This window comes from Topomyia yanbarensis, chromosome 2, assembly GCF_030247195.1.
Source record: "Topomyia yanbarensis strain Yona2022 chromosome 2, ASM3024719v1, whole genome shotgun sequence".
NCBI classification, from domain to species: Eukaryota; Metazoa; Arthropoda; class Insecta; order Diptera; family Culicidae; genus Topomyia; species Topomyia yanbarensis.
The window spans coordinates 396,215,173-396,230,873 of NC_080671.1; the positions used below are offsets into that span (position 1 = coordinate 396,215,173).

At 42.4% G+C, this 15,701-nt stretch overlaps 1 protein-coding gene across 1 annotated transcript; it reads right to left on the bottom strand.

Annotated features, from left to right (window-relative positions):
• Positions 1 to 5,422: 5,422 nt before the first annotated feature.
• LOC131681772 (uncharacterized) lies at positions 5,423 to 6,239 on the bottom strand. Its single transcript, XM_058962805.1, has 3 exons — positions 6,081 to 6,239; positions 5,760 to 6,023; positions 5,423 to 5,671 (listed from the first exon to the last, which is right to left on the bottom strand). Exons 1-3 carry the CDS (start codon positions 6,103 to 6,105, stop codon positions 5,520 to 5,522), a joined length of 441 nt encoding a protein of 146 aa, XP_058818788.1. The 5' UTR covers positions 6,106 to 6,239; the 3' UTR covers positions 5,423 to 5,519.
• Between the last annotated feature and the right edge of the window lie 9,462 nt (positions 6,240 to 15,701).

Consider the following 15,701-nt stretch of genomic DNA (forward strand, 5'->3'; position numbering starts at 1 on the left):
ATAACAGCACTAAGTCAAGCTTTTGAGTTAATAATATTGTTGATATAGTAAGGGAGAGTGAGGAGAATTTCCCAGAATTTTTACTACGTAACAGGCCAACGAGAGTACCTCCCAAGTAACAATTGAAGTTTTATAGCACGCTACAAGTGCAATCTAAGTTTTATGATCGGCTATAAAACTACTATAAAACCTTAATTGTTAGTAGGGCTGGATACCCACAAAACTGAAATGCCAATAACTAAGGCAATTTCCAACCGGTTTCGATACTTTTGGGTGTTTTGAATTCAGGAACTCATCCACTATTAGACTTGGTAAAATCGGGTTACTACATTCGGTTCCGGGAATCAAGATTTCCGGAAGCATGTTCCAGTGCTGGGATACTATTGGTGAATTTCAAAATTTTTGGAATTGCTTCAGTAGGCTGTATCTCATGGTTTTGGAACCATTTGGTGATTTGATCCGGGAACGGACATGCCGGAGCAAGCTCCCGTCGTGGCGCTTCCGAGATAAAATTGCCATATGGTCCCATAACAATAAATAACAGACTTCTGAGGCAATTTGAAGAGTTTTGATACTCATATTGCTAGGACATAATTAAAATTTACAAGTCATACCCTAGTAATGGAAAATTACTCCGAATTATCCGTATTACCTAGAACCGGATCCATTCATACGGTTCAATTTCACAGAATCGAAAAGTGGACGAGCTCCTGAATCCAAAACATCTAAAAGTGTCCAAATTGATTAAAGAAAGCCAAAGTTATGAGCATATCAATTTGTAGGTACCCGGGTACCCTCGTCGGCCTGTAAAAGTGTTTTTTATTAGACACATAGCGGTTAAATTCTTGCTTCGCTTGCTCACCTTTCTTACATAAGCGCTTTCATCGTCAAAGTCCCTTTTTTGTTTTAGAACTGTCGTCTTATTTCGCACAAATTCAATTTGAACTTTAGCGCCTCTCGGTACATAAAACTTAGCCAAGCACAGGATCCGCCATTTTTTTAGTTTGAATTTTACATTTTCGTCGTCAGAATCAGAATCAGCGACCCCGAAAACCGCCTTGTAATACGTTTTAAGCCAATATAAAAAGCATGAAATTTAACCAAGCACAGTCGCCATATTGGATTCGCCATTTTCAATTTTACATTTTCGACGTCATAATCAGATTCAGCGTCCCCAAAAAATCGATATGAAGCTCAAAATAACAGTATTAACAATGAAAAAATTCACGTCGCAAAGGGTTAAAATAATACACATCGACCTGGGTTGGACAATATCCGATCTTCTTTCGGATTAAGGGGTTATATACAAAGTTGTGGCGAAAAAGAAAGCTAAATTAGTGATTTTTTGAAAGCGTTTTGCGCAATTTTTTTGATAAAGCAAAAGACAGCTTGTTGGTAGTGCTATCGAGGTTCGAAAAAACAAATTGAATTAAAAATAATATTGAAGGTTGGCGGAGCTATGGCCCATCCCCGTAGCGAGTTTTTTTGGCAGAGGTTTGCGGTGAACGCCCTCCAAGCCGAACCGCTCACCTGAAATTACAAAAGTAGAAAGATTATCGAAGAAAAATATATTGTGTTGTACTTGAACGGATTGGTTTCCCAATAAAAATTTTTTCCTGCAAATAAAACGTGTTAACCAAAAAAATGAGTTTTGTGGTGTTCAAAATTTTAAACAAAAATTCATCGCAAAGAATCAAAAAAATTTTGATAAAAAAGGAACCGTTTAAGTACACGAGAATATAAATACAAACAATTCAAAAAAAATGATGAAAATCGGATGAATAGTTTTGGCGATATCACATTCACCGCAACGGTACTTTTCAAACAACTTAGTTTCGAGATAATTGCGTTTAAAGTTTTGTGTTAACTTCATACGCGGAAGAACCAGCGCGCTGCGATCGGCTGTAGTTTGAAATCTAGTGCTCCGATCTGGATGAAATTTCGCACAGATATTTTCAAAAGTATGTACTTTCAGAATATTCAACAAATTTCTTTTCGATTTTTTGAGTTCCAACTTTGTATATAACCCCTTAAAGATAATTAATTTTTATTATAAAGGTTTCGAAAAAAATTGATGCATAAATCTATAGCTGTGACAAATATCTTAAATGCCCAAGTAAGCTTAGAATTGTGATATTCTGTCTAGAGCAATCAAATGATGTTGCTGGCGACAAGTCTTCTATGAAGGATTACTGTGTCTACATACCCGCTCACAAAGTTGAGATCGACGGTGTGGTCATCGATTCATGTTTGGCATGTACGGATCTACTAAAGCACGGAGTTGACTGTTTCAAGGACCCCTTGCTCAATTGAGCGAATATTTCTCACTGTATGACATGATCTTGATTACTACACGATTCTGCTTTTTGAAATCTATGCAGTTGATAATTTTGTGTCGTGCAATTTAAAAACGTTCGTTTTTTATTTTTTTTATTTGCCTTACTCTTGAGATCTACATTATTTAGTTTTGAATAAAGCGTGGTATTTTAGCACCTTCGGTGGAGTCTCAGTTTCACTACCCTTTGGTGATTACATTGGCTTTATTTTTCAGATAGACTTTCGAACAATAATTTTGTGCAGTTGTAAATCGAACGCTTATCCTGATTTATTTTATGACTCCACAATTTGGTCACAAGCGATTCATTACAATTCACTTTTTCTATATAGCCAGAAGATAACGTTTATAATTGTCCAACGTTTATAATTGTCCAACAGTTACAAAGAAATATTGTGCGTAGTCTTCCGTTAACTTAAGGTTCCTAAGCAATCTTAATTTCTTACGCGTAGAAGTCATTTTGTTCTCTTCAATATCTCGGAATCCTTTAACAAAGAAATGGCATGTGTGTAAATGTTTGCTTCACTTAGAAGCACTTCCTGAAGGAACTATCTAGACATTTTCTTATCTTGACTAGACGTGTTTTGAAAGAGTAAACGATTAACAAAATGGTGATTAGCTTTAGTTATTATTTATGTAAGAAAGAAATTCACCAGTAGTCCTCCTTGAGTATTGAATAAACAGTCTTGATAGAGAACGAAGTGGTAGACAGGATCGTCTTAAGGCCACTCGGGCCTCTAGATACAACTAAACTAAGAGGCCCAAGTAGCCAGCCAAAAGAAAATTGGTTTTATTTATGTTTGATGGTAGTTTTATCAAAAACGTGACTGAGTAAATCTTTATCAATGCTTTCGATAAAGGCATATTGTATTATATAATTGACGGGTTTTAGAAGTGTTTCGAGAAAACCTCGAGCACCTCGACTAATTATAGTTAAAGTTTGCGCCCTGCTTTCAAAAACACGGTTTCAATCCAATTCTCTTCTCATGGAGTAAAGTAGCATATTGCCACGCATTCGTTTACGGACTGAAAACCAGGCTCGATTTCAGTCTATCTCTTCAGCAAACAGAACCTCTTCACTTACGGGACATCGTAAGATAGAAGTTAATTTCAAAAACCTTTAGTTTTATTGTGAGCTATCAAGATATACGAGGATTTTTATAGACGGACGAAGTTCACTGGTGTTTCACTTTCAACAAAACGGGAAAATACAAACGTGTTTTATTGACACTTTTGTTTAAAAATGCAAATCCAATGCACTTCACGGCCCCGTAGCCGAAAATTGTAGAAGAAGAGCTGTTTTTTGCCGTAACAGGAGGTGGGATAGTAGAACTTTTTTTTATGAAACTATTGGGGCAATTTTAGGCAGAAAATTACTACGATAACAATATTTTTCATGCCTTAATTTTCTTAAATGACTTTCATTCCAGTGCTGTTTTACAATCGATCGAAATCTGTTATCAAAGCTGCGACGGTTGAACTATCTCTCTGTCCATCATAGTAAATACCATAAATATGAATTTGAATAAATTTGAGCACCATTTGACATTTCGCAGAGTACTTCAGATGAAAAGTTTCATGAATTTTGAAATGAAGATCGATTGCTTCTACTACCGATTGACATTTGGGAAAGTACATCATTATAGGCGACAAAAAACGATTCAATAGATGTATTAATCGCCCCTACGGCGAAAACAAACGAATGGATTGTCGTTTTACACTCGATCGTAAATTTTCTCCTTTCAGTCAGTGTTTCTAAGAGCGTTGCATTAGTCTAAAAATAAAAGAAACTTTGTATACATATTTGAGGCAAACTGTATTATTAATTTGTAAAGTAAACAATTGAGGTACATATTTGCAAAGAAACATATTTCTCAACTGAATGAAATCTTTTCATAAAAACTCTTCTATTTATAATATTCATTCAGTTTTTGCTAATTTGTAAAAAAGCCCAAAACAAGTTTGCTTACAATATTTGTTGGCCTTTGATAAAAATTAATATAAGACTGCCGACACATAAACAGCGGTAGTTTTTTACTAACTCGAACAGAAGAAAATAACTGCGGAATACTAAATTCAGGTATTCCATACCAACGACTGTATGCCACATTATGGTGTAAAATAAGGTTTAGAAAAGAGGAAAAATACCACAAATAATATCACATACATAATAAAGTCATGGGTGCGTTTCGACTTCGTCTCATCAGAAACCGACACTAACTTATTGTCGGAATAGATTAGCGCCGGCTTGACGCTAAATCCCTAAAACTAAAACACACTTTGTGTTCCAATCTTAAGATAGCAATGGAGTGGAAATAGGTTCGTTACCCTGTGATGTTTCGATATCGTGCATTTCGCAATTTTATCCAATTCCTCTACCAAAGTTCGAATCAATAACTATTCAGCTCTACGATCCTGTTAATTGCAAGCATTGGAAGAGAAATTGATTCACAACATCATGCCGGAAAAACCATATTTTCCTTCATGCAGCTAGACCTTCCGTCACTATAACATTTCGGGAAATGCAATATATGTCGATATTGTTGATGGACATGCATCAAACTCCTCCGGCAGCTCATCTATCATTGGATGATGAGCATGCAGTTTTTCACTTTATTTCAAACTCATCAGCACATTGATGAATGCCTCAGCTTCCCTCGTGGCGCCACCTCGATACATCATACTGAATGACAGAATCATGCATGCATGCGAGAAAAAGTATACATAGCTGTGCTGTGACGCCAACCGACCTCAGACGTAAGTAGTGCTAACGAACATTATGTTAAAACTGTTACTCAATATTCGATCTGCTGGAACACTTGGAACGCAATCACTCAACTGCATAATTTCTTAGAAAACAGAGCACAACTTTCTAAACACGTAAATCATTCACGCGAACAAAAAAGCCTTCATCCGGAGGTACTCCCAACAAAAACAAACAGGTCGAGAAACCCAAAACGGGCAGGAAACTTTACAAATGAAGTGCAAACCGAATGCGACAGCAGTCCCATTTCCGGCTCGTTGAACCCGTGAGGGAGGTCATTGCGCATACGAATGCTCGGTGACAAGCAAGAAAAGCTTCTATGCTAAGGAAAAAACGGAAGAAACAGTTTTATTGAAATAAATTTAGTTTTTTTTACAGGAAGTGATTTTTCCGGTTGGAAACCGAACCAATGCAGGAAAGCTATCGCCTTTGACTTGGTGAACCCGCCGTCATAGATTTGCTGCAATGGGTACAGTTGGGATTGTTGCAACCCCCGGATTGTTTCGTCAGACCGGGGAATTTGTTAAGGGGCTGCGGTTGTTGCTGACCGACCGGAACTGTACAGGCGGCGTCTATATGTAAATCAGGCAGAAACGGGGCACACATCATGTTATGGAAACCTTTACGGTGTTGCAGAAAAGAGCACAAAAAAAAACTCACCAACAAAGTACTGGCCGGATCCGAAAGATTGATACGCTCCGGGTTGCTGTGACTGCGGAACGGCAGTTATTTGTCCCAGGGGTGAAACTTGCATCTGATGGTTTGCCGTTTGCATGCTCTGCGGAAAAGTTGGAGTGATTGAATAGCCCGGAACTTGCTGCGGTTGCTGGTTTGAGAATTGCTGCTGATAGTGCTGTTCGGGAGTGTAAAACGATCCGGTGGTCATGGCAGCCGGATTGTTACCTTCACTCGATTGTCTCGAAACTGGTTGGAATGTTATGAAATATAATCTAAAATATGTAAAATCAAACTACGACTAACCGGGATGATTGCGATTTTGCTGCATTACGAAAATTACTTTCACAAAAATTCGATTTAGGTGCTTCAGACCCTTTAGATACGCACGTTTTGCCGGCGGTGTCAAAATTTCTAATGAATGCTGCAAAAGTAACAGATCAACGTTTGCTTAGATCTACAACTGCCTGTTAAAACAATATATATCAATTGTGTGTTTCGTTATAACAAAAATTTCTGAACAATGTTGAAGGATTTAATATTTTTTATTCAGTTTTATTTTTTATTGCAATACGCTGGTAACCTACACTAATTTCGTAAAACTTTTCCAATTCCAGTTGGACGGAGCCACCTACAATGGCAAACTGAATACCTCGGCCGGCGGCGTAGGCCGCAACATAGCGGAAGCCATCTGGAAAATTTGCGGCACCGTCAACCTCATATCAGCCGTTGGTAACGATGAAGTAAGTGAATCAACCGCCAAGCCTAACGATTGCAATAACATGCAATTCATAACAGGAAAAAAAAATATTGCACCATTTCTCTATCAGGACAATTTTTAACAGCATTATATATTTACAACCACCCACAACAAAACGTTTCATTTTCTCTGTTTGCGCAGAACGGTACCTACATAAAGCGGATGCTGCCAAACCATTGCGGAGCATCGATTGTCACCACTGGCAGCCATCCAACGGCGAACTGTTCCGTGGTGTTGGACAACCAAGGGGACTGCAAGCTGGTCGTGGGGGATATGTCCGCCCATGGTGCTATCTCGGCCGAATGGGTAAGCATTTGCCAGAGAGCGCGTTATTGTTTCACTCATCAATCCTCGGTCAGATTGTGCAATATGCTAATAAATTCGTTGGGTGATAAAAGCGGTGAAGCTCAGTGTATCAAATCGCTAAATGTATTTAAAATTATTCCCCTATGGAATGGTTCGTTCCATTTACAGTAAAATTATTCACTTTCGCACATTCCGTGACAATTTATTTCTCCTGTGGCCATTCGGTTTCATTTCCATCGCAATGGTCAACTAATTTGGTTGAACATTTTCGGCAAATTTCATGGGAAATTAAATTTTAACAGTATTTTTTTCAACACACAGATCAACTCCCATTTCGAAATGATTCGCCAAGCACCACTGGTGGTGATGGATGCAAACTTGAGCACCGATGCCATGGAAGCCATTTTCCAGCTATGCCTTCAGTATGGCAAACCAGGTGAGTTTCGTTATAATTTTCTCGGTTTTTAATTGAATGGTGTATTTGAACACTACTGTTTCACTGCACTCTAATGATTCAAAGTTCTTGTATTATTGTGAAATAATACAATGTTGTGTCGAGCAAATTATGATGATAGCAACAAAATTATGTGACAACAATTTTGAATTTTTCACAGAAAATGGAAAAAACTTCCGCATTTCTAAATTAATTATTACCCGGCGGTAGATTGCTTCCGATACCGATGTACCTTTCTGTGAGCCTCCGTCTACTCGGTCTAGTCCGAGTGCCTAGCGGTGGACCTAGCCTACCCAACGGGCCAGCCAGTAGGTGTTGAGGTCCATTCAGCGATTCCGGGTGGAGCGTAGCTTCCGGTTCACTGGCGCCATATAACGACCCACTGCTAGCTATTCGACACGGTTTACTCGGTGGTGGATGTAGCCTACACACGAGCTACTCGGTGGGGTGTCGAAGTTAGTCCGGCAATTCCGTTGTAGCCTAACGTCCCTGGCGCCCCGACAACCCAAGCCCGGTGCTATGTCGTGTACTACTCAACTGGTTCACGGCGAAGGACCTAGTCTACACGGCACAGTCGGAGAGTTGCCCGGGTGCGGCATTACTCCCGAAACCCGATTTGTGGTTTCCCGGTGGCGTTCTAGCCAATGGCGCTACTTTGTTGGTCCCTTCGCCACTTCCTCTGCAGCTTGGAGAGTATACTCGTAACCACAGCGTCCCAGATGATAGTTCGGTCTCTATACCCGCTGCGATCGGTTCGTTCAGCAGTTAGCTCCGCGAATTCCTTTCGAAGGCTGGTGTGTAGGCTCTTCCTCAGCCTTTCAGCTGATACTTTCCGAACTGCGGCTATTTTCCAAAGTGCTAGTGAAGCTGAAATTCTGGTCCAGTAATTGTCCAAAGATCGAGAATCAACAGAAGTTTTGTCATCACGAACAAGTAAAATTGCCTATTTGCTATAATCGGCTCAGACACAGCAATTCGGCCGGTTTCCTGAAATCACAGGTAGAGTGCGTCAACAGCAAAACCAGCACACAAGCTGCCGTACAATTTTCGGTTGAATACAACAATTGCAACCAACTTTTGGCCTCCCGTGCGAGTTCTTCCGTCTTCAGTGCAACCCACCACTGGATTGCGCCGAACAGTTTGCAGCACACAAGTTAGCGTGATAGGCAACCGTAGATTCTCCTTACAGGATACCGTAGATTACAATACAGGAGTGTGTCCATATATCTAGACATTCGGACACTAAAAAAATTTTCTGTTCAAAAATTCGTAAGGAGTGATGGACGTTGACACACCACCCCCTGGAGAGGGGCCGACCTTAAGTCATTCTATCCCGCGTTTTCTTAATTCCGGAGACCAGATTGGCCAACAAACTCTTCTTTTGAGAGCTATCAAGGACAACGGAGGAAATACCCAAAATCTGCCAACCAACCCTTTCATCATTCACCTTTCCCTTAAAAATGCCATCGGCACGGAACCCACAAAATGGATTGAAGCCTCAAAAGAAGCACGAGGTACGCAATACATAGTAAGAACCTCTTCAAGAACGGTCTACGAATCTCTCCTAAAAATTAACCAATTATCAGACAGATGCAAGGTAGAAGTCATCCCACATCCGCGCCTTAATAAAACCCAGGGGATAATCTACGATCCGGACACCAAAAATTAGAATAGAAGTTCGGAGAATTACAAAAATGATAGAAGGTACGCCAACCGACACCCCTTTACACATCCTCTCGTTCTCCGGTTCGCACTTACCAGAGTACATCTTCCTGGGCCTAGTCCGGGTAAGCGTGCAAAAATATTACCCTTCACCGATGCAGTGTTTTCGCTGCGGCAAATTCGGGCATGGAAGCAGAGCTTGTACTCAAAAAGAAATTTGCCTTAGCTGCAGCGAAGAGCACGAGACGAGCAGAGAAAACCCATGCTTAAGGACCAGCAAATGCGTCAATTGCGACGGGTTCCATTCAGCTAGGGACAGAAGCTGTCCAACATTCCTAAAAGAAAATCTAGTTATGAAGATTAAGACAGACAACAATCTCGCCTTCCCGAGGCTAGAGCCCTCCACACTAAAAGCAAGGTTAATTCCAGCTACTGACGAAAGAGACCGCACCATCCGTTTGCTGCGCGACGAAATTGCCCAACTGAAAGAAACAATCTCCAACCAAGCCCCCAGCGATAGCAAAGATCGCGTTATCTCAAAGCTGAATGAGCAGATTCTCGAAGAGAAGATCCGACGAACCACGTACCAGACCGATAAAAATGACTGCTCCGCCACCTCCCTCTTCAGCAGCTACTCAAATGGTGGAAGAATCGGCCGCTTCAGACACCCCGCACACTTGCGGGTTATCGTGCAGGCAGACCGCCCGCCATGGTTACATCAAACCACTAAAGCAGGACTATTTTCAACCAATACATCAAACCCTACATCAGCCCACCGAAACACTCACAAACACGACCACCGGCCAGCCACGGGCTCCCGGCCGGCATCCCAATGGAAACCCCAGTGAAAGACCGTCTGGAACGACGCCACCCAACAACACGGACCCCACACCACACCCCATGCGGGCACAGGAAGAGCAGTCTATCTGCCCACATACCAAATATCGCACAACGTTCGCCCCAACTGGGCGCAACAACAGACAGTCCGAAATAGATAGCAGCCTGGTTAGGGACAACGCTTTCCCTCTTGTACTGGCCCTGTCCCGGGAAGTCCCGAGCATAGCCGATGCGCCCCCGGCGGCTGCCGGTACAGGGGACCCGACACCATCTCGAGCAGCAAACATCGTTCTTCATCTCCGGGAGGAGGCCTATGTTACCCAACGAACCCCTACCGGAACCAACCAGTAAGAGAGATGACTCTCCCCAACTACGGGGACCCTTCCTTCACCCCATGCGGGCACTGGAAGAGCAGTTTGCATGTCTGCCCACGCAGTATCGCCAACACAGTATATCAGAACCCAATGCCAAAAGCACAGTTTTACGACCCTTAAGCCCTATTGCTGGATGTTCTGGGCATCCAATGCGGTTCTACAGGAAGCAGACCCAAGAAGAGACAACCAACTCAATCTTCACGGACCGCTTGCCACACCCCCAGTGGTCACCGGAAGGGCAATCCGCCCGTCCGCCTGATTACGACTACATGAAGAAACGCACCACCTCTAACAGTAACAACTCTAACCGCAGACTCTTTAGGGAAAAGGTTCTCTCCCCTGCATCAGCCCCGTCCGGAAACGTCCCGGCTTTCTCCGAAGCCTTTCGATTATCACGAACAGCTCAGCTCCCCAAGTTCCGTTTCAGAGGAAACGACCGTTCAGGTGTACTTTGGCGATACAGTGGAATGTTAACGGGCTACGAAATAACCTGGGCGATCTTCAGACAATGATTGACCGGATGGACCCTGTCGTCCTGGCCCTATTGGAAACACACCTGCGAAATAACATCTACCCATCCTCGTGGTTGAGACACCGCTCTTATTGGGACTCAACCTTCGGGGACAATATATACCAAACTGTAGGACTGGCGACAAGAATCGACGTTCCATCCGAACCCATCCAACTAGACACCGAGTTATTGGCAGTTGCCCGGAAAATTAAGTACCCTAAACCATGCACGGTTGGCATCGTTGTATATTCCACAAGGAATCAGCCAAGTCGGTGACAAACTCAATCGACTGATCGACTAACTCCCTGTTCCGTGGCTAATCATGGGCGATTTCAATGCTCACCACTCTGCTTGGGGTTCCAAAAAGTGCTGTCGACGTGGAAACAGTATTCTTGAGGTGATAGAGAGCAACAACGCTGTACTCTTCAATGACGGAAATGTCACATTTCTACGTGGCCCAACGACATCGTCAATCGACCTGACCGTCTGCTCTGCTGCTTTAGCCAGGGATTGCCTCTGGTCAACAAACAGTGACATGGGTAGTAGCGATCACAATCCGATTGAGATATCTTTCAAACAGGCCCCTCCATCAATCTCGAAACGTAGACGCTTGCTATACGACAACGCTAATTGGAACGACTTCGAAGAAAATTTCGCCAGTAGGTTCGAATGGGAACGGGCATATGACCCGGACGAATTGACCGACCTTATCCTACAAGCAGTAGAGTCGAGCATTCCTCGGACCAGCTGACTTTCACCCAACATTTTCGACAGCTCAAATGAGATTGCGAAAGCCGAAAAAGACTCCTACGGACGATCTGCTCCAGACACCCGAAGTGCAACCGAAGGACCGCTCTCAATATAAGCCAAGCCTTAGTTCTTAGTCGTTTGTACTACGGATTGGGAATAACCTGTCGGAACTTGGAAGGATTAGTGAGTATCCTTGGCCCACTATATAACAGCACGGTACGACTCGCATCTGGTCTTCTACCTAGTACACCCGCGGTGAGTTTCTGCTTGGAAGCTGGCATCCTTCCCTGTCGCTGGGCAGTAGCAGTGGTCACGTTGAGGCGGGCTATTGGTTTTCTCGAAAGGACATCCGGTGATGACTACACGATTCTCGACATAGCTAACAAAGTTCACGAAAAATATTCCCGATCACCCCTACCGCAGTTGGCCCGTTTGCACAGACTCAGATCACGTAAACGAAATAGCACAGCACCAAATGTCGACACAAGCCTTGCACAATCAGTTGGAGCAGGGGCGAAACGTAATTTCGCTCTAGCCAGTTATCATCAGTTGGTCGAGGAGAAGTTTTATAACCACGAGGTCCAAATCGGACCAAGGAGTTGGGGTGGGAGTGAGTGGTATCGGAGCAGGTCTTGCCTTTCGCTTACCCCCACAGTGTTCCGTCTTTTACGCTGAAGCAGCAGCTATTGCCCTAGCCTTGACGAGAAAGCCCGAAGACATACCCGTTGTTATTTTTACAGATTCCCTGTCCGTAATCTCTGCCATAACTTCAGGAGAGTCATCGCATCCATATGTCCAGGCTATCGAAGGTTTGTGTGACCCTCTTACAACCATCTGCTGGGTTCCAGGACACTGCGGAATCCCCAGGAATGAAGATGTGGACCGCTTAGCCTCTACAGGGTACCGAGTGCGGAGACTGATCAGTAAGGAAATCCCTTCCGCTGACATTCTCAAAGAATTCCGAAAACAAGTGAAGAACGACTTCGTATCGCACTGGAGAAGTAGTCAAGGCCACTTCCAGAAGATCAAGGGTAAACTAGAGACATGGACGGACCGGGACAGTCGACTCGAACAAAAGATCCTGTCCCGTATCCGATTCGGTCACACAAGACTTACCCATGCCCACACTGTAACCCGTACAGACCCCGCATTGCGAAACCTGGAGGACTCGGTTAACGGTGGAGCATATACTCATCAACTGCAGAAAGTTGCACGATCTACGCAAACAACACCAACTGCCACTTTCCATTCGACAAATGCTCTCCAATGATCCGGTTCGGGAGGAGAGCTTATTGGCTTTCCTAAAAGACACAGGAATCTTTGGGTCCTTTGTAGCTAAATGAAAAATCACCGCGAGGTAATATTCAATGAACTACACCGCCTCACCCTCGATCGAATCATCAATTTACCCCGTATTACGCGAACGCTTCTCGTAACCCGAACTGGAGTAACGGAGGTTCAACGCGGACCTTGAAGAGCAGCACCGTTTCATCAGCGTAGGAATCATCAAGGCACCATAATAGTAAAAAAGAATTCCTGTTCAATCGATGCTCAAGTATCCATGAAAACAAACTATAATTACAAGCTCTGGTAAATGAAATGTACATCTTTTTTTTAATCTATCAGGCGAATGACCCTTAGAGTTAAAGCCAATAATAAACCAACAACAAACAAACAGCGTCCCAGATATGCTCGTCGTGGCACATCTCTTCGACGATATTGTACACTATCACACCAAGCATACTCCTACGAACTTCTTCGAACCTAGGGCATGAGGAATCAGGAATCAGAATATGTTGGCTTAAATAAATGGCACGTTCCCCGTATGTAGTCGGGGATTTGTGCCTTGCCGTGTGTTTTCATCATTTCCTGAGCGGAAGGAAAGGACAAGGAGGTGTGCGGAAGTAGAATTGGAAGGGTGGGAAAAATAACAGCACAAAATCAAAAATAAACAACAAGTAAGTTAAACTCATAAGTAGTTCAACTTGCCTGCGAGTAAGCCTAAAGCCACATTGGATAAGAAACTTTAGTACCGTCGTGCGGGGCTACTTTGGATATGGGGGGCTACTTTAGTTTTTCAATATATACTAACAGACGACCTTTTATTAGTTTTATTATACCTTTGACATTTGTAGACCCATGTCTTTTAAACATGTTGCATATGCCTTTTGTCATTTTTCTTAACACTGTTTACCAAAACAAACAAAACACTTCAAGGGTCGAAACAAACAAAACACTTCAAGTGATTAGAGGCTCGTAAAATAAGACTGCTAAACAAACAGAAAATCTTAAGTGTGCCGAGACCACATACTGTTTTCGGAAAGAAGAAGAAAAAAGATGAAAAATGGCGTTTTCCGTTTGTTTCTAGTATGTAAGGATCGGTTTTTATGAGCAAGGTTTTTGTGTTTTTGAAAAAGTTGTTTTTAATATCATTGTCAACAACTTTACCGAAGATACCAAGTCTCTAAATAATGTTTTGGATTTATTCTCAGTAATTATGTCCAAGAGAATTAATTACCAAAATTGTTTTTTTCAAGAGATACTCTGTATTATGTTGTACAATTTATTTGAAGACATTGAACCTCCAAAGTTGGTGGTTGCGAAATAATGTGATCTTGGCCGTGAAAAAACTGGTTTCGAACCTTTATTTCCGAATTCTTGACATAAAAAGGGCATAACTTGAGAATGTGGCCTTGTGTACTAATTACTCCATCAATCTAGCACTCAAATATACGTCATAAATAGCCCCTTATTTCACTTTTTTATTTTGCGAAATTTTCAATCCCACCGTATGGCTATTTTTATAATTGATAAAACAAATAATCTTTAAATGCTCTTAAAAACCTATTCTGTCATATTCTGACAAACTGATATTGCCACTTTTCATCATTTTTTCTTTTTTCTCTCTACGAAAAACACTATGCAGTCTTAACCCACTCAAGTTTTTTTTGACAAGTAACGTTGTAAATGTTAAATTAAAATGAATGCCTCATTTTAGAAAATGCGATAAATGGGTGATGCTTTATTGGTGAAATGTGCTCATATTTAGCATAAATAATACATACATGATGACGATAAATTTGTGCTGATATGATATAAATCCATCGATTATTAAAGGAGTTATAATTCGTCAAAATTGAAAAATTGATAAAAAGTGCGCAAAGAAGCACCGCACGACGGTATGTCTCTGAGTTTCAGTCGTCCAAACATGGTTTCGTCTATATAAGGACGGCCGAAAACTCGAAATCGCAATTGCGCTACCGATGGAAAGTTACATATCAGATGATATGAGGTAGTCCGTAGTCGGATTCACAAAGATCACATGAAAAAGACTCAGCGCGCTGAATAGTTGCCATGTTATAATTAAGTTTGCAGTGGCCGGTTAAAGCCCTGGTCAGCATACCGCAGTGGAGCTTCGAAAAATGTAGGAGATTTTTCGAAATCACTGGGCACGGTTGTTCTAGAAACGCCTTTGTTTGGCGACACCTTTGTAGATTTCTCCAATAATTGCGGTGCTCGGACGAAGCCCAGGACCGTATTTTTTCCCTTATCCAACTTGTCGAAATTGGCAGCGCGGGCTCAGGACCAACGAAGTCAATCGCTGAACCTGCCCTGGCCAATTCGTCAGCCCATTCATTTCCAGTAATACCGCAATGTCCGGGCACCCAGAGCAGGTAGATAGTGTTGACAATGTTTAGTTCTTCGATTTGGGTTCGGCACGCGATCACTAGCTTGGACCGGGATTTGTCTGAGCTAAGGGCCTTGATTGCAGCCTGACTATCGGAGCAGAAGTTTATTACTCTGCCGGACAAACTCAGTTGAAGGGCCGATTGCACCCAGCACATAATCGCAAAGATTTCTGCTTGGAATACAGTACAGTATGTGTACCTAGTACCTAGTGAGTGAGATTGTTCCAATCTCATTTCACGACAGTAGACACCAGCACCAGCACGTCCCTCCATCAGAGAACCGTCAGTGTAACAGACCACTTGCGTTTGTGGGTGTCTTTCCATAAAGCCAGACAACCAATCCTCTCGAGAGGGAACCTTCACATGGAATGTCCTGTAAGAAAAAATACATGTGAGTGTGATATCGCTGGGAGCAAGAATATCTTCACCCCATGTAACCATTTGTGACCACAATTGTGTGCGACTGGTAGCAAGATCAACATGGTTACTGTTCCAAAGCCCAGTAACCTGCAGTCTGTATGCACATGACAGTGCTTCTTGTTTGAGGTGTATGTGTAATGGTTTTATATTTAGAAGTGCCTCAA

Coding starts and splice junctions, on each gene's coding strand:
- LOC131681772 (XM_058962805.1), bottom strand. CDS start 6,105: ATGCAGCAAAATCGCAATCATCCCG. Junction 6,024..6,080: donor GCAAAATCGCAATCATCCCG/GTTAGTCGTAGT, acceptor CATTCCAACCAG/TTTCGAGACAATCGAGTGAA. Junction 5,672..5,759: donor ATCCGGCCAGTACTTTGTTG/GTGAGTTTTTTT, acceptor ATTTACATATAG/ACGCCGCCTGTACAGTTCCG.